The sequence below is a fragment of the Zerene cesonia genome, chromosome 15 (assembly GCF_012273895.1).
Source record: "Zerene cesonia ecotype Mississippi chromosome 15, Zerene_cesonia_1.1, whole genome shotgun sequence".
Lineage (NCBI taxonomy): Eukaryota > Metazoa > Arthropoda > Insecta > Lepidoptera > Pieridae > Zerene > Zerene cesonia.
Genome location: NC_052116.1, coordinates 652763 through 673399, shown reverse-complemented (window position 1 = coordinate 673399; position 20637 = coordinate 652763). Strand labels below are relative to the sequence as shown.

The 20637-nt window shown below is 37.4% G+C and overlaps 1 protein-coding gene across 1 annotated transcript in view; it reads left to right on the top strand.

Annotated features, from left to right (window-relative positions):
- The window catches only part of LOC119832219 (forkhead box protein K1-like), a 50592-nt gene that overhangs the window by 17002 nt on the left and 12953 nt on the right, over window positions 1-20637 (top strand). Inside the window, exon 2 of the mRNA XM_038355859.1 lies at window positions 20118-20284. Coding sequence (XP_038211787.1) covers window positions 20118-20284 — 167 coding nt within the window. The remainder of the gene's footprint in view (window positions 1-20117; window positions 20285-20637) is intronic.

Below are 20637 nucleotides of genomic sequence, written 5' to 3'. Positions count from 1 at the left end.
AGTCGAACTCAAAGGTTCCGTAAATATATGCGATGTTTATTTTCCCACTATAAGGCCAAGGACCCACCAGGTGCTTTACACTTGAAGAAAAAAAATCATTTTTATTTGTGTTACTGTCTGACCATTTGAAAGGAATCACGTTATACCTTGGTGTCGGGTTCGAACCCCAGCGGAGGTAATGTCGGTCTTTACAATAAGAAGATTGTATTTGCCTTCCTAAAACCTTTTTTCAATAGACTTCTTCAAATGTCATGTTTACACGAAATTCAAGCCGGCCCGTGTCGTTTCGATCAAATCCGATAATGGGCTCGGATCATAACAAACTTTAAGCGCAATCAATTGAGTTCAAAGTCCTTTGAGCCTTATGACCTGCCATCTAGATGCACAGTCCGGTAGATAATTGAAAATCAAACGTAAGCGTAAACATTTAAGGTGTATATCGGATTGTTCGCGGTCGGTTAGTAACAGTTATCAGGCGGTTTCTCAGACTTTTGGACGGTCTGTTGGTACTTTTTATGCAATGGAACTGGTTGACTTTATGTCTGCACGTTTACGGAATCTTGCGGTGGGCTGGTTCGTGTTTACAGCGCATACAGATTATTGTGTACTCGGAATATTGTCCATGTCTATTGGGATCGAGCTCATGCGATCCTTTTTGTTATATACTGGCTGTCTTTAAAACTTATTGAGTCGGAAAATTTCAGATATGGGTTGAATTCCTGTTTTTCTTAAAGTGGTAAAGGGAAAGTTAAATTATTGGAGACTTAAACATGTTTTAAATTGTAAATATTTTTTTTTCAGTGCCTTTTTTGTTATATTGTCAAAATGAAAATCCGTCGGTCATTGCATTGGATTCCGTTGAAATATACTAATTTACACTATCTTATCGTCACACAAAACACCTATCTACGTTTTCATCCAACGCTGCATGGCAATGGCTTGCTTCCCTTTCAGAAACGTCTGGTGTTTTCTAGAATCGATGTTAACGAAGCGAAGGCGTAGGTACGTACCTAGACTCATTAGTTGGAGCATTTCAATTAATCTGCGTATACCTTTGCAGGTTGTTTTAACGACGCCAAGACGGACTCTGTGAGGAGTTTTCCGTGAACCAACTTTAATTTTACGCAGCAATAATGATGTTGATTTTTCCAATGGGCCGAGCGCTTTCCATTCTCTTCTGTTGCGACTGAATTCTTTTAATTTATGAATGAATGAAGGCTTTCTCGTGTGAATTTTAATTATTCACGAATTATGCAATAAAATTAAGGAATTTAGGAATCTTAATGTCAGTGAAAGCGAGGTATCCTTGTAGGTCGTGAAAGTGAGCTGGGTGGTAACAGGAAATTATGAAGTTTTTGGTTAATTAATGGTGTTGGATGAGTGGTCACTGATTGAATTGCTGAACAAGACTGTAATCTGTATTAAAAATGTTAAAGCTACGTTGTTGATGACATAACACTAGCGTGCCTTCAGTACATGCATATAGTACATATTTATATAATTTCATAGTTTCTTCATTGTTTCGCTTTATCATTGTATAGTAGTATTTGTGGTGCGAGGCAATTATTCAGACGTAAATAAGCGAATATGGAACAAAGAGCACGCAAATAGACATTCCTTTGTCACCCTCCACAGTGCACTCCACCACTCGAAATAGTTCGCGGCACGTGAGATGCGCTCGCCGAATGGACTTTAAAGGGTTGGCATATATATTGTCCGTATTGATGGCCACCGTTCGGTGTAAAAGTTCTAGAATGTTCGAGAGGTTTCTGGATACTGCCATAAATCGCGAATTGAGAAACGCTTTTATGTGAAGGCTATATAAGTCGTTGGCATAGTTTTTAGACAAAAGGTATGTTTTGTTTTTACTTTGCTTATAACGCAATTTATTTATCTATCCAGGAAAGGCTATAATATTTGCCCCTCATATTTTTGAGTGGGGAAATCTTGCATAGATACACATAGCCCCCGGGGAAAAGAGCCTAACTTAGCGTTTTGTTTAGTTAATAGTTCACACCTTAATTCGGTTGGTTCGGATAACGAGGCTGACGGGTCAAGTTCAAAGTGGGCATTGCTTAAAAATAACTAGATCCATTTATTTATATTTAGTTATATAATTAAAAAAACATAGCGTTGGAAAAATGTGCAATGATTTCTAATAGTGTGGGAATTGAAATATATCACTTTGTTTTCAGTTATACGGAGCAAACAAACAAACAAATAAACAAAGAATCAAACCTCACATAATATTGACCTGAAAAGTGGTTGGCCGCACTCGATCGTACCGCTAATTAGGTGTACATATTTATGTCAGTCTTATTCTCACCTTAACCTAAATATATGGGTATATAGATAGCTATTGTGTGCTCGCGCGTGATAATATAATATGTTTCGTGTGTGCGTGCGTGTGTAGCTTGTAAGACCCGGTTCGAGCCAGCCGACGGCCGGAGCTAGTGCTCAGAAACGCGCCTCTATGCCTAGATAGACACGGCGGTACATGCTTTGGTTTGTTGTGTACTGTTATGTTGAAGATGTTGGATGTAGATTTATGCTGTTGTATTGTTGATGCTTATCAGATATAGTTTATTTACATTGCTAGCGCTCCGCCCGTGCTTCGCCCGTGGTACATGTATAGGAGAAGTCTTATATAGTGAGGTATAACGCACATATCCAACGTAGGCAGAATGTTTTGAAATCGGTCCAGTAGTTCCTGAGATTAGAGCGTTCAAACGAAAAGAAATGTGTCGTTTAATATTATTAGCATAAAGGATAAACCATTAGTGCTGTAATCTATATGTAAAAAAAAAAAAAAAATTGTAGATATTGACGATAGAACAGAAAAACTGATTTCCACCGTTTCAATCAATTTTCATTTTATTCTCACTCATACAGCAGTCAGTCCTCGGGAGCGATCGGACAAGATCATGATTGATCATATTAAAACTCGTTGGTGTTTACATCAAATAGGAATTATGTTTGCGGTTTATTTCAGTGCTAAAAATTAATTATTTTCCAATGATATTGACTACATTCAAACATATTCGCAGCGCAAAGAAAATAAACGTTTCGACGGTCATAGTGAAAACAAGCAAAACTATTAATCTTTATATAAAATATAACCATATACCTATGTTTATATCGACGTATTATGTTCACGTGTATATATTTATTTACATACAACACCTAATAGGAACGTAGCAACAGGCCGAAACAATCTTGGCGGACGTCAATACGTTTCGTGCGTTTATTGATAAGGCTCGATAAATAAGTACAACATTGACCGTGGCAGGGTTGCCATCGATTACTAATATGTGTTATTTTTAGTTGACGAAACAGCGTACTCTTTCGTATTCGTTGCAGATAGAAGGTTTTAATACGAATGTGATGTTTGGCAAAAAAAAAAAAAACAGAAAAGGGAAAGAAAGAAAGAAAGAAAGAAGGAAACATTTATTTGAATTTTATAGGGGAAGTTTCGATTGATTCAGCGTACTCTTTCGTATTTGTTGCTGATAGAAGATTTTAATACGAATATTATGTTTGGCAAAAGACACTAGAAAAGGGAAGTTTCGATTGATTCAGCGTACTCTTTTGTATTCGTTGCTGATAGAAGGTTTTAATACGAATATTATGTTTGGCAAAAGAAACTTAGAAAAGGGTTTGTTCGTTCGTTCAAGGGAATGTTTTGTTCTTTGATACTTACGTAACTCTCTCTCGTTGCATTGACAATTTTGTACTAGTAACCTTTGTTTGGGAGAGTGTTATTTGACTCACGTAGTATCTTTGTAGGAATCATCTTTTCTTGTTAAAGAGTATAATATCTGATATAATGAATATACAATGTATGAATTATTGCAATGTTTTGTAGTTGAAAAGAAAATATAAAACATGCCAACCCTACATCGTAGCGTTAAAGGTGTCAGCGTTAATGTTGATAATAAATAAACATCTATTGCCACCCGCGACATCTTTGAGTTTATTTATATTTTTTATAATTAAAAAAAAAATTAATTACTACCCGGCCACGCGTTGCTGTGGCTCAGTAATGATTACAAATATTAAGATTATAAATTATTGGGGTAATTAATCGAAATAAAACCTATCCTACATCTTAAGTTGGACCAAATTACATATAAAATGCCAAATTTCATGAAAATCGGTTGAGTTGGTGAAGAGTTCATTGGGAACATACATCATGACATTGGATTTTTATATTTATCAATTATATTCGATATCCACCAATACCAGTAGCAGTTGCGTGTTAAGTACATATAAAACCTGTCTAATTAAAAAGTATAAATAAATATAATACCATATATGATATACTATATTGAATATAAATAGTAAATACAACGAACCATAGTCGTTTCACACGAAAAATCAAATATGATATATATATATAGTCTACAAATTGTTAAAATTGTCGGCTGTGAAATTTTAATTTTTATCTGTATTCACATTTACCATAAGGTTGAGATTCATGTGTATACGTCGGTATTTATTAGGCAAGCCCGTGCCGCGCCTGTACGTTTGCGGAATTCAATATGACTCCATTTATTTGCTTTATTTGTTTTAGTTTTTTTTTTGCTTATTTATGTGTGTATAACATAAACCCATTTACAAAGCTTATAAATACGTAGTAAATATATAGATTATTTTTAATGGTCTGCCTTTATTACGCCTATCATATAATCATAGTCTTTTATGATTCAAAATAATTGAAATTATGAAAGACTAGCTTTCTGACGACTGCTTCCCCCGTGGCGTGGCCTGTGATGGAATGGAAATGAGATATTTCACCGCGCTTCCAGCCTGCTTCCTATCTCGAGACACGAAAATCATATCATAAAATCGCTCGATTACGATGTGAAAGAGACAAACGAACAAACACACTTTCGCATTTATAATATTAGTGTTTTAGGATATTAGTGCGTCAGGTTGGGATGTAAGCTGCTTTTTGAAAAAAACTTCTTTATATATAGATTTATCAATTAACTTAAAAAAAACTACTGTAATCTATGAATGTCATAAAAAACTACCAACGTGCTAGTAAGTATGACTATGAGGTAGGGTTGAGTAGTCAGACTGGTTTTAACTAAAACACGTGCACGATTCGCAATTTTGCCAAAGCATAAAGTACTCTGAGCGACGAGAATAGAGTTGAAATTGTAAAGTTCGATAATTCACTAATTTGCCTTCGAAATTACGATAAAAACTCGTCAAAACAAACTCGGCCGTTGGCGTCAAAATAAAACCTCTTTTGGGTGATAGTTGACGGTGATTTAGCGTTATTGATTAATTACTCTGCTATTTCAAAAGCTTCGAATTTTCTCATCATCATCATCAGCCCATATATGTTCTCACTGCTGGGACTCAGGCCATCTATGAGGGTTCAAGCCATAATCCACGTCGACCGTCGTCCTTTCTAACCGTCTTCTTTTATATTATGTCTGTGGTTTATAGGGACTGATTATTTCTTTTGTGAATAAAAAATAAGTTTGAGATAAATACTCACACACGCATAATCTAAAAGAACGCAAGAGTTCTTGGGCTAAAACTATTTCGTTAAATATGTCGGATCTCAAATATCATTCAAATCGGAGCAGTGGTTTAGGCGTGATGAAGAGACAGATCGCCAAAGTTAGTGGCGCATTTATAATGTTCGTACGTTGGATTGTTATTGATAAAATTTAAACCTCCAATAAAAATCGACTTTTCTATTTGTTAAATAACCTGCACACATGTAGGTACACTGTACATTGACCCGCTACGAAGTGTCGAATTTAATTGTTCAGATGTGGAACACGCTATGTATCGATCAAACTGCCTACATTCGATTCGCGTTTGATTACTTTGTCGAAGTGGAGGGTTGAAACGTGAAAGTATTGAAGTCAGCCCAGCAAATGCAATAATAATTGTTTTAATAATGAGAAATGCATTTATTATGCAAGAACAAAACATAGAAGAATAATGCACAGATGGCCTTTTGGTTTGGTTAAATCAAAAGTTTGTATGTATTTTTTTTGATGTCATGACGGGCAACTGAGCTGGATGGTCCGCCTATGAACATTCGCAGAGGAAGTGTCTCCGCAAATGCGTTGTCCGCTTGTAGGGGTAAAGGATTGACGACTGGAAAGAAGGAATCCAGTTCTCCGGTTCCCCCACTCACCGAATGAAACACAGCATGCTAGTAGCTCACGCCGGTCTTCCGTGGGGGTGTGGTACTTTCCCGGTGCGAGCTGGCCCAAGTGTGCCGAAGCGTGCTCGACTCCCACATATGTATACGTAATATATATTGCTTTTAGTTTTTAGTTGTAACATCAATTATTACTTCTAGTTTATTCGAAATGCGTGTTTTTTTCATTTCTTTCAATGTTATGTATTAATTAAGTATTAATTATGATAAAGGTTTTCAAACCTTCTTATTAATATTTGAATGAGAATAATATCATGTATCTGTTTGTTTGTTTCAGGTAATTTTACTGATACAGCTACATAGACACGCCCGGTCTATTCATTGCATTTGGTGATTCGGACTCGGGCTTTCGTATCGTTAGTGTCAGATTATCTGTTGGTGAGGCTGTAAATGCTGAATAGCTCTTGTTTGTGATTGGTATATATACCTACTAATTTACAGTTAAATATAATGCTTAAATGTTTGCTTGTTTGAAAGTGCCAACAGGCACAGCAGTTATTATTAATATAAAAAATGTATTTTTGTGTTGAATAGTCAATTTATTGAGGAAGCCCATAAGACTATATAACATCACGTACGAGTTGGGTGTAACCGCGGGGCACATCTAGTGTGCATTATACTACACACGTACTACGTAGTATGTTTAAGGGTTTCCATCGATTCACGCCGCGGGTCGCTGCTAGTATGCTCACAATCTTAGTTTAGACGTAAGGCAGATCGACGGGACTGCGACATAATTCTAAACTATTTCGAGGCAGTCTCATATTATATTTATCCAATTAGGTATCAATAGCGATCCCAACAGGTCAGAGCCGTTTGACCTCTCGCGAAACAAGTTTGTAGATTAAATGTAGGAGTAATATATATGTGTATATTATATAGGTGAAACGATTTCCTTGAATGAATTTCTAGTACGGCTATTTACGAGTCCCCCTAGCGGTCGCGACGGGCTCACGTGAGCGGTGACCTTTACAACTGCAACGCCGTGTAAGGGTTGCTATCTATTGATGGATCTGCAAGTACTTACGTAATTATATAGGTATATAACGTGTTCTTTTTTAATCGACAATGCAAATGATTGTTTGATGTTGATGATTGCAAAGTTGTGGTTACCACGTAACTTTTTCCTGGGTGAACCGATTTTTATTTGAATTTGATCTAATTCTGACAATTTGAAGGCGGTTTCTTTTTCAGTTACATAGTTGTATAACATACAACATATGATACGAGTAATAAATATAATATTTTCAAACTATTCGTAAATGGGTAAGAAGATACAATAAACTACTCATGGGGTAACCCACAGAACAGATAAACGAGGTTAGCAAGAAAATTGTGACTGATTTGTGTTATGCCACGTGTCGACGCTTTTCTCTAAACATTTCACTCCACTCGGTACTCGGCACTCGCGACTGAATCACAATGAAGGTACTACATTGCGCGATTCATCGTTTAGTACAAGATGGTGCCCGTGCATAGCGAGCAATGTGACATAATATGTTGACATAATATATAAAAAATGTTCAGGAGCGTTTTATGAGCGTTTTCAGATATGAGCGGCACGCTTGCCCCGCCCACTGGGTCATCGGATCATTTATTTGTTCTGTGAAATACAGAAAGTATTACTTATTCTCAATGTTCTTATTTCAGAGTTATTTATTTTGAATCTGTATATTTTTCCATACTCTTTAGATACGAATTGGGTTCCTTTTAAACAAAAATTCGCTCCAACGAGCTGTAGTTAAAGCACCTGAGTCCCAGCCTAAATAAACATATGTAGTTTTTTACGTAAAGGCATTAAAAGCGCGTTTACTCAATTTGTTCGAAGTAAAGTTTAAAGAAGAAAGAAGTAGGCTTTGATAAACATTCGCTTCCAGGCACCGAACAAGTTATGAATATATATTGGATAAATATATCCGACATAATAAATGTCACACTGATGGACACCTTTTCTCAAACGAATGGAAGACGTTTATATTCGATAGAAAATCAATTTCACAATACAAAATGTACCGCCCCATAAAGTAAAGAAACGACCAAAGATACACGTCCATATATTGCCGCGTAAATTGGGAGCAAATAGACGAAACTCATAAATTGATCGTGACACACTGCCAAATGGATGCGAAAATACACTCCAGACATAGACTGTTCTACAGATACCGATGTCAGCGACGCAGCGACGCTCAAGGCCGCTGTCGATTGTTGCCGTTAAATAATATTGAACGTCGAACTTGTGATGTAACTGTTGCTACGTCTTGATGGAGACTTGTTGTGCTGATGCGGGGTTGCGGCGTGCGTAGGGTTGTCAAAGGTGTATTTATCAGAAATAAAGTGATATGTGTGGGGTGATTATAGAGCAGGGTTTTCGAAAACAATTAACTGTACTTTATTAATTTTGTTAATTTTTCACTACATGCGTTCGTTCTGTATTAGTAGTATTTGTATTTGGCTTCGCTTAATTCGGCGACCTCTTGATTTAATAAGAATAATTGGGTGAGCGTCTAGATGTAACACTTTAATAGAGTATAAGCTACTAGATACATACTTAATACTAGATACTGAAATCAGTATTATGTATATTTTATGTTTAATTTTTAGCTTTAAAGCATTCGACTGCTTTATAAATGAGAAATTGAAAAAAAATATATAACATTTTTGTTTATTATTATAAAATACATATAGAGAAATTAAATAAAATGTATACAGCTGTTTTTAACAGTAAAGTTGGCAACCCTGGGTGTACGTAATTCTGTTTTTTATGAACTCCTGATATAGACTGATCGATGAAGTGAACTTCATTTATATCCAGCAGGCTTTGTCCTACTTACGAATGCGAAAGTTCGTGAGTATATATATGGATGTATGTTTGATACTCTTTTACGCAAACGCAAATTATCAGACGTGCATAAAACATACCACGCGAGTGAACCCGCGGGGAGATCAAGATGCAGATACATTGAGCTGTTTTCGCGTGAGAGAGTTAAAACATCCATTCATCCATATCCATACTCCCAAACTTTTGCGTTTTTAATACCCGTAGGATATAACAAAATATTAAAGACTGCACTGTTAAGCAAGAAAACACGTGGGGTGATATAAGCAAGGATAGATGACCCCGCATCGGGTCAGAGCAACCGTCTCGCGTAAGCTCGTAATTGTGAGACGGAATAGATCACTGGACTGACGGTATTCACATGTTTGCGGTGGGCGCCGCTTCGGTATTCCTGCAATAGTTGATTGTATTATATTGAGAGACGTTTGGTGATGATCAAACGTCTCTCAATATTCGGAAAGGATCTGTTTACTTTTTATGTTTTGTAGAATAGACAGAAGTGTGTAGATTAGAAACTATTTAGAAAATGTAATTGTGTTAATAAAGATAGACGTAATAGTATATCTGTTTACTTATTTATATTTTAATGCAGATATAAAAGAGAAAGAACAAACAGAAGACATAAATAAAACTACTAACTTAAAACTTAGTACAACGGGTGGTCTTAGTGTCACTTCTGGGCGTTTTCCGGTCCGCATGCAGTGTTCCCAATCGCTTACAATTTGGGGACCTTCCAGAAAAGAGCTTACTCCTTCCGTAAGAACCGGCAAACACGCTCTCCATACCCCTGGCATTGTGGGTGCAACTGGGCTACGTGGAGTACTTAACATTAGGTGGTGACTCGTCCGCTCGGGTGCCCAGTTTATGACATAAAAAAAAGATATCTTCTAGACAACCCTTATAATACACGAAGCTAATGAATGAATGTGAGGAAATGAAGAAAAAATATAATAGATAATAAGTAATTTAGCAAAGGGGTATTGTTGAGTAGGTAGACAAAGAATGTCTCATGCGTCACAACTTGATGATCAAGTTTAACAGAATGTTTTGCAGTTGCTATGAGACGGCTCGACGGACCGCCTCCTTGGTACAGTGGTTAACACGTGAGTACATGCCGGGTTTGATTGCCGGTGGGGATTATCGAAAAAAAAAAATGTCGTTCTGGTAGGATACAGGAGACTGATCAGGGATTCAATGTCCTGTCTATAAATTACATCTCATCTGCCCCATACCCTACTAGGGGACACGGTACTTCACTTTATGATACAGCTCATTTTTTAAATAGATCAAATTAAACATTTTTAGATCATAACTTAAATACCACCAATTAGTTGCAGCAGAGGAATTTTATCAGATTATTTTATACAAACGTAGATTGTGCATGATGAAAAGATTTAAAATTGAAGAAATCGAAGAAAATCAAAATTTACACGAAATTTAATGCCACCAGACGTTCTTATCAACGTCCGTTTTTTAAAACGATAAAGGTGTTTGACAATTTTAAGATTTGAAACTTCTATGTGTCTCAATCAAATCATCTACATCCCAATCTTGTCATTTCCGAGAAATACTAAACGAGAGCGAAGCACAAGTTGCGAATTCTGTACGCACCGACCGGTCTACGCAAATACGGGTGTAAACGTATGTACGTGTTTGCATATTCAACTCCGTAGCTGGCGCGGTCCATCCAAAACATTCAAAGGCCACGAGGTGAAGGACGCTCGACTACGATCGATACAGTGTCTGCGCTGACTTGCCGGCGAGTTCCGCATCTATGCCCCGTTCAAGTAAAGGCTAATATCGCTCGCCACAATCACGTGTCGACTGGATGTTTTGATGTAACTCGCGTCATTGTATTGGAGGCTTGAAATCGGAGTAAACAGGCCGATATGGTGTGAATATTGTATTAATTAACCGGGTTTGTTAAGGGTGATGGACGGGTGTAGGTATGGATTTTCTTGCGATTCGATTTGTAAATGCTCAGGCGAATGATGCATATGAAAAGTTCTGGAAAACGTATCAATACGTTGTACATTTCCAAGGTTATGGTTAGTATAATATATGCATTTATCGGTAATGAAGATATGATGGTATGATATTTAACTAATACTTTTATTTATTGTGATATAGGGAAACCCCGTATCATTTTAGGTATGGAGCAGCGGACACCTTTATATAACTATCACCATTCTAATGTATTTTTTTAATGGGTCGGTTTCAATGACCCTTTGGGCTGCTCTCTGGATCCAGGCTTTTTCATAAACAATTGTCTTTATAATAATAGGTTATAATGCTCGCTGTTTTCGCACAAAGAAGGCGGTTTGTTATTTCTTAGTCCATATCGAAACATTTACTTATTTAACGCTAGGAAATGGAGACTTCGCACCGTACATAAATGTAAGCTCCACAGACTACAACCAGTGTTCATTAGTAGATGAACTCTGGCGAGCGTAACTAAAATGTTACACCGTATTTCGTGACGCGTAAGTTTCATTTTCGCTTGAGCAACGAACACGAGAATGCCGCTGTTCCTGATCGGATTACTAGCGAAATTGAACATTGTTATGAGAGCGAATTAGTTTCCTCAAAACCGCGACAAAATGCGCTTCCATCCGCTCCATAGCGCTTATAGAAAATTAAGTCACATAACCTCCACGCGCTCGAAAGCGCTTAAACAAATTTCAGTCATGCATAACTTTATACGCGCGTTGCCAAATGTCCCTCATCCAAGTGGGCTTAGAGAAATGTCAAGTTTGCTTCATATTGGTTCCCGTCGAGACCAGCTGAGACGGGCTTTAACTGTACGTAATATAGGATATTCACCAGACACAGGCGCAAGCTTACTTTGATGCGCCTATGATTCAACTGTGTGAGGTGTAGGAATGAAGTATGGATCAATATTTGAATGGAAGCTGGTGGAATACATATATTGAAAGATATAAACGGATTCTGTCGTGGATGAAATGCGTTAGGAGGATTTATAATTAGATTTCTTTGTCATTTTCCTTGGCGATTAAAAGCAAATTGAAGTGAAAGAAGTTCGTAGGGCCAAGTAAAATGATAATAATAAGTCTATCTAAATAAGATAATCTCAAATATAATACTTTCTTTAGTGCTTGTTCTATTTCTTACTTTAATCGTTATTCCTTGTTGTTTATTTTTATTCTAACAAAAAGAAAGGAATCATGTATTGACAGTGTGGTCCAAAGAAGAGAGGAGCGGAGTCTGGAGACCCAAAAGATAGGTTAATCAGTTACCTATTTTATTTTTTATAAAATGTACTCATTTTTTATTAGACTGTCAATGTTTTGAGAAAAGAAATAAACTCATATTGCAGTACAAAATAGCTTTTACAATTGAACATTCGAATAACAGAGCGGAGACCCTTTGTGACTACGCGCGATGACGTCACGTAATAACAGACGAGCTAAGTAAACGAAGAAACATTGCGACAGGAAATTAAAAATAGATTCCGCGATGCGGGCAATGCATTAAAAATATCATTCGTTACCCGACTGGGACAGAAAGAGAGTTATGTTTTTGAGTGTATGTATGTATCAATGTGTTCCATGTTTTATTGAAGTTTGGAACGGGAACTAATAAACCACTTTATACATCACACTAATAATGAGATAAATGAAGACCCGGCGTTAAAGAGCTATCCTATGTCCTTTCTCAGGGTGTAAGCGTGAAAAAGAGACAGACATAGTCAGTCAGGGTAGTAGATATTAATAGTAGGAGCTAGGTAAAAGGAATTTTACGGTTTATTTTATTGGGGATATAAAATGAATATTTGTACATATACTAAGCCCGTATGTGACACTTTTGAATAGTTGAACTATAAGATGATGGCAGTGATTGGCAGTGATGTAGCACATGAGCTGAACAAATACTTGCCTTTTCCCAAAGTTTCGACCGCGGGTGAAGCCGTGCGGCACAGCTTTTGAATTTATAATTGGCTGTTCACTCAGTCTTCGCTCTTGATATTTGGTATATATGACAATGAATTTTTGAAATCGGTCCAGTGGATTTTGCGTGAAAACCTTACAAACTTACAAAAATACAAAAGTTTCTTCTTAATAGTATTAGTGTAGATAAAAAATACGGGCATGTCAAGCCAGCCCAGATCCTCCATGAAGTTAAACAGCTGGTGAGGGCTGCCGAAAGCTTCAGCGAGAGATCCAGGAGCACCTATTTGCTTGCATATTATAGGTACAGTTTGTATATTATGTATAGTTTATGAAACGACACTTGTGTATAGTTCGTGTGGCGTGAGGTGAGCTTTGCATTTGTGTGAGTGTACATAGATAGTGTAGATGAGATGACGGCTTCGAGCGCGGGGCATCCTTTGATTGGCCTATACCGGCGTATACAGTTTTCTGTGTAGCGGCCTGAGGCGCGGCGCGTGACGTCACTGGTCTCCGGTTGTAATTTTCGCGGTCACTCACACAAATGCAAATCTTAGCTTAGACCTCGCGTACTGTACTGGCTATCTTGTATGTGTTTGATAATGATTTAATCTAACAATTATAATGTTAAGTAGCATTGTTTTCCGGGTTCAATGGAATGTTCAAACAACATGTTGACATTATTGTTTATTGCTATCTTTCCTCTCCGTGTTTTCGCCCTCGTAAAGGAAAAATGGTCTGTCAGGGGTTCGCCCCGTGTAGTTTCCGTCCCTGTAGGATTTCATGGATCATAATCATCCTATGGCTTTTTTCGTTTTAGAAAACTATCTATACCGAACTACATCCGAATTGATTCTACGGTTTAGGCGTGGAGAAGAGATAGACAGACATTACATATTTAAAGTACAGGTCAAACAGCTGGAACGGTCTCGCTGAAATTTGTTCTTATATACATGCCACTATTGTGTCGGCATCCGCTAAGAAAGGATCTCGATAAATTCTTCCCACAAGAGAACAGAGAAAAACTGGGGATGAAAGTTTATAGCGTGAATATTATTTTGACCACAGGCTGCCGGCATCAGGTATGTAGTTTGCTATGACAATCTATTGTGTGCAATGCACTAGACTTGATGTTTTCTGTCTGGCAGCGCGGCGAGGGCCTCGCGGTTACGTTAATTAAAAATTTTCCTTTACTGCAGCAGGTTGTCGGAGTTGAGCTTTCGTTTCATTCGTTTTTCAGATGTTACAGACCTACCGATGTAACTTGAAACTTGCGTTTTTGTTAGGTACCCACCCCCGTAATGTGGGTGGGAATGAATGAATAGTTGATAAGATATATAACTGTATAAATAATGAATACTTTACGTTTGTATTTGGGGTTCTGTATCCAAAGAGTGAAACGGGAACCCCTGCTGTCTGTCTGTCTGTCTGTCAGTCTGTCTGTCTGTCAGTCTGTCGGTCTGTCGGTCTGTCGGTCTGTCGGTCCGTCTGTCACCAGGCTGTATCTCATGAACCGTTATAGTATGATAGTTGCAATTTTCAGTGATGATGTATGATGTGTTCTGTTGCCGCGATAACAAATACTAATAAATAGAGGTTAAGCAACGTCTGGCACGGTTGTAATTTGGATTGGATGGGTAACCATTTCTTTTGCAGTTGCTTTTTGACTTATGTGTACGACGACCCTTAGTCTTGCTAGACCGATTCGCACTGGTGACTAAACCGTGACCTTCATTATTAGTGAATATCATTTATATAATTTAGTCGGAATACTTTAATAAACTTAATGTTATTGTACTAAGATAAGTTCAATCATATATTTTGTATCACATTACAGATACAGCGCTATATGACTGTATATTTATATTCGGAGGTTGTTCTTGTCTTGTGTATCGTTAATAATTGTATTTTACAATCGCACGTAATGCGTATCGCACTCGACACTTTACGATGGGAGATAAAATTGTTTACAAACGCCACGTTCGCGCCGTCCGCTCCGGTTTGTAGGTCGAATACAAATGTATCGGCATCTACTCCATGCGTTTATTGTTCTCGTCTCGTGTCGCGATTGCTAGAACTTATCGCATCAATGACGCACTTGTGAGTTTGAGAATCCTACTTCCTACCATAATATTATAAATGCGAGGATGTTTGTGTGTGTTTGTTGTTCTTTCACGCAAAAACCACTGAACCGATTGCAATGAAATTTGGTACGTAGACAGCTGGACAACTGGAATAACATATAGGCAACTTTTTATCCCGATATTCCTACGGGATACAGACTTGCGCGGAGGAAACCGCGGGGCGCAGCTAGTATGTTGATAATTCACGGTGATTGGTACGCGATCGTTTGTAGTGGTTTGATTCAAACTCAAACTAAAAAGAATATAAGTATAATAAATTAGACCTCTTATAGAAGCACTTTTAAATCGTCAGAACATATTTTTAACATTGACCACCGGTTCGGAAAGTAGTTTTTACGCAGAAGAGCTGGCAAAAATGTATGTAGTTCCGTTCGCTTTTATAAGCTCAAAACATCTTACAAATATTGCTAAGTGTAAGGTCAGCAAATAGCGATGGGTTTTGGCCGGTGGATTTGTTACTAATTAACTGTATTAAAAGATTAACTTTGTTGGTAGAACTTATTTATAATACCCGGTAGAGTATATATATATATATATGGAAATGATGATAAAATATTAACTGTAATTAAAAAATTTGTAATTGAATTTCGTATTCGCAGGTTACATTAAATAAACTTGTCTATTAACTAATGTCACATATAATAAAATGAGTGATAAAGTAGTTCGCATTTTATTAAAAAAACGAATATCTGTATATATGTTTATATTTTAATATTATCATCAAGTAAACAAGTTGTATTTGCATTAAAATTTTATATATAGGAAAACTAGAAGGTAAAACTAGTAACTGCTCACATCTGTGTTCCGCAACAGTCTACACGTCTCGCGATAAAACCTACATTCGACAAATCTGCATTGTAATATTATGTAAGCAACAATGTCTCAGCGCAACGTGCAGGGAACATTGCAAAATACGTAAATCTTAATCAAACGTATATAATACTTGTATATATAATAGGCACCTAATACAAATACACGATATTTCGATTAACATCGACAATGACGTGGCGAACTTACGAAAATTGCAATTACATTCGTAATATCCTCGATTACAAATTCAACAGGCACGTTATCGTAAACGCAACTCGAGCCGACCGGGCGGTTCTAGGAAACCTAATTATTACCCATTTGTTTGTTTGCGCTAACGCTATGTCCGTAGATTATAGCATCTAGATGCTAGATTGTGCGATGTTGTTTTTGTAATTAGTGTTTTTGCACGTGCGACGCTGTTTTGTTTGTACGGTTCTGCGGTAAAGTAGATTTTATTTAACATTCATAGTTATAATTCAAGATATATTGTCGAGGTGTCAGTGGTCACTTAAGTTACGTATTCGTGATCTTTTCAAGTTATTTCTATAAGCGGTTCAATAGTTTGTATTGAATAAAACATAGTGATAGATTAGACAATGCCCATCAATTTTAAATAAATAAAATAAACATAAAAATACTCTAAGATCATTAATCAACGGTTTCTTTATTTATACCCACATTCTACGATATAAGACGGCTAAAGAAACCCTACAGGACTAGTCTGTAGACGCCCGACTATGGGGTCAGTGTTGGCAGACGATAAACACTAAACAACCAAAGTAAATATAGCTTCGCCAGCTCGTTGGCTACGGCCCTCGACGCTGATTGAACTGAGATGAGTAGGCACTGGGTTTCTGAGCTAATACGTAATGCGGCTGATGGAGAGTAGAATGCTGTTTGACAATCATTCGGTCGGCAGGTAGGTATATAAACATATAGCAGTGATGCCTCAGTGGTGAGGATTTCGGAATTAAATCGAAGTGTACAAAAAATTTTTAGGTTTTTCTAATATCTGCGCATTATTAACATGACCTACGATATATGGTGAAGGGAAATATCGTGGAGAAGCCCAATTGAAAAGTTTAATTGATGAAAATGAGATGGATGATTTAACATACAATAACAGCGTAGTTGTAGTTTAAACTATGATTATAGCACTGTGAATGTGTGATCTTTCGTATGAACTATATATGATTAGTGTACGCAACATATACACGTGTATGTATTTCCACGTGTTATGTTACTAACCACTTTATCATTAATTCATTTGCACAAGAACATTGGGGTGGTCCGATTACCTACCTAGCAATTCCAACATTGAACGCAACATTTTATTATTGCGCGAAAATAAAAACAAAATAATGATAATGGCGTTATCAGAACGAGGTGGACCCTCGGAGGTCACGTCACGCCGCCGCTGTTAATTATCGGAGTCCGCTGTGTAGATTCGGTGATGAATGGGAAAAACTTGAATGGACGTATGCAGTGAGTGAGATGTGCGGTTGCGTGGGGCACGGAGGGGGAGGGGGGCAGTTTCACGAGTGGATTGTGCTTGATGTTGAGGGGGGGATGTGTGGTATTTGTAAGGTGCCGAGCATGTTTGAGAATGTGCATTTGCAAGGTGTCGAGCGTGTGTGTGTGTGTGTAGCGTGCTTTTCAGTGGGGAGGCACTATTTCTACATTTCTGCCTAAAGCAGCAGTAAAATAAAATAGATCAAAAGTGAGGAACTTAGATTGTAACAACAAATTGAAATAATGATCAGTTAGTGATCTTTATACATATTCGAAATATACTTCTCTTTGACATCTCAATCGATAAAAACTTTAAATTTAAATATAACCTCCTTTTATTTTAATAAAGTTTAGCATGTTCCAGAAAAGTGCACTGGTATTGTAGAACTCGATATTTTTATAAAACCATCTAATGAGACAATGTATTGTAAAGAGAAGTCCCGTATCCCTAGTGGCGTATGGGGCATACGATATGCATCTGGTTCACTGATCTATTTTCCTTATGGCCATGTATGGGATCAGGCTTCTCTATCCTGCCAGAGCGAGACATTATTTTTTGGATACCCACCGGAAATCGAACCCAGGCTCCCTTGGTTCTACGCTCACTCGTTTACCACTGCACCAAAGAGGCAGTTAGACAATGTAACACTATGATTTAATACAGTATCGCATATGCTATGTTTGTAAGTTATTATCTTATTGTTTAGGGTCGATATACTCTACACGCGTGCATTATTGTAAAAACTTAGTTTTATCTCTCTAGCGTTGCTATTCCAGATTATCCTACTTCCTATCCTACTAATATTAGAAATGCGAAAGTTTGTAAGGATGTGTGTGTGTGTTTGTTGCTCTTTCACGCAAGAACTACTGAATCGATTGTAATGAAATTTGGTACGTAGACAGCTGGACAACTGGAATAACATATAGGCAACTTTTTATCCCGATATTCCTACGGGATACGGACTTGCGCGGGTGAAAAAGCGGGGCGCAGTTAGTAATGTTAAATAAAATATTTAATGGGATTAACGAGATAAAATAAACATATATTTATCATGTATTGCATTTCCATTATTTCCATTTGCGTATCCATCTGGTATTATTCCGAGGTGGATTCCCACGAGGGATCCCTCCCATCATTATAATAATGAAAGTAGGGTAAAATCACTTTTAATGAACATTCGTTGAATGTGATAAAATAGAAGTGGTGATACAATATCATTACAATGTTTATTTACAATATGTATATTACTGTATTGTAAATAAATTTATATATGTATGACGTTGGAAGTAAATCTCAGCGCTTAACTAATTGATAATTGAGTTGATATGGGTGCGGTCTTTATATACAAACTAATAAACGCTTGATATTAGCTGTGTCGCGCGGTTTCACGCGGCGACGAGCCAGCGAGCAAAGACAAGTTTTTCCATAGTGTATGTGATATTCTGCTGCTCGATGCTATGACACTACTTAAAGAAGCACTTTCGGATCGTCATAACACAGTTTTAACATTGACCACCGCTTCGGAAAGCAGTTTTCACAGAGAACAGCTAGCAAGAATCTCTGTAGTTGCTGTTTTAAAATCATAAAGTTTTACATTTTAATTCTACATGTGTGATATTGTATATAACAATGATGCCAGAGAACTGTCCTGTGGTTCTTAAAATACAACACTCCGTTAATTTTTATCTTTTTTCTACATTTTACAAAGTTTCGCGTTTGTAATATTAATCAATTACTCAATTGATAATTTACTGTCATTTATTTAAAAATCAGTAACTAATATTAATGGATCTCTGTTGTCTACTTACTTCAAACAAATAAAAAATGAGCTGAATTTTCAAATTAATTTCATATGTAAGTAGATATGCACCGGCGTATCGACGCAGCCACCGTTCGGACGCCATTGTTATGTCAACTCGTAAACAAAACAAAGCAACGCCGCTGGTTCCATTATCGCGCGGCCGACACTACGGTTGCATAACGCCTCTCGCGATTGGCACGTGTCCCTACACAGCGGTGTTTACGCCGATCGATGTGCGTGTCGTACACGCCACGCGCGGGCGTGTGTGCGTGCGGCGTGCGCACGTGTGCGTCGCGACTTTGTGTGGATGATGTTGCGGAGACGGAGATGCTGGAGTGGATGTTGGGGTTTTGGAAGAAGGAGTTTGATGAAATTGTACTTGAATAATTGTATATAAACAGGTCACCAGAGCGTCGGATGACATGAGGCGTTGAGGCTTAATGGATTGTCTTTTTCGATGTTAGAATTTCATGGATTGTTTAATTATTTTTATTGACTTACGGTTGTAATAATATTAGATATACAGAGGAATCTTAAATTAGTCATTTTCGTTCATATTTCAATTTAGTGTGAGACTTCTAAAGATGTGATCTCAAATCTTCACATTAACCAAACTTTTAGGAACTTATGTCAAATTCTCATAACTTTTACGCTTTTTAGAGCTGGACTTACTGAATATAAAATAATATTTGAGCACAAGTGAATATTTATTAACCTAAATTTAAAGTAAGTTAATAAAATTGATTAATAACTTACAAATTATAAAAAAGCAAGGGTAAACTTTTCTGGCCGGTCTTACCACTCTTTATCGTTAAGGCCGCTCATCTCACGCCTCAGCAGCAGATCGTATTTATTGTATTGCTCCGTGAAGTTTCACATCAACCAACCTCAAGCACAACTCGCTCATTCCAGATGCACACTGCGGTTCCCGTCCACGAACATCCGGCTGGAGTTCCAGTCGCTGGTGGAGGAGAGCGGCGGCGGCGCCGGCGGTAGCACCACCGGCCCGCCGCTGCCGCCCCTGCGCATCACGATACCGATGGACAGCGACGGCCGCAGCCCGGCGCCTTCACCCACAGGTCAGATGGATTCCAATTCAAATATCTATTTATTCGATTGCGACACTATCTCTAACACACACAAACACCAACACACACACACACATACATACATACATACATAGACACGCAAACAAACACACACTGACACAGGATAATTGCATAGGACAAGTACTATTAGAACACATACATCCGTGATGCGTAATTATTCGATAGAAGCCTGAGTAGTAAGTAAAATGACTAGCTGCTATACTTGACCTATTTCTTGGGCTTTATGTTATTTATCTTTACTTTTTTTTTATTTATGTATCTAGAACCCTACCTATAATTATAGTCTAGTCATCAACTTTATAAAATGTAACTAGCTAATTCTA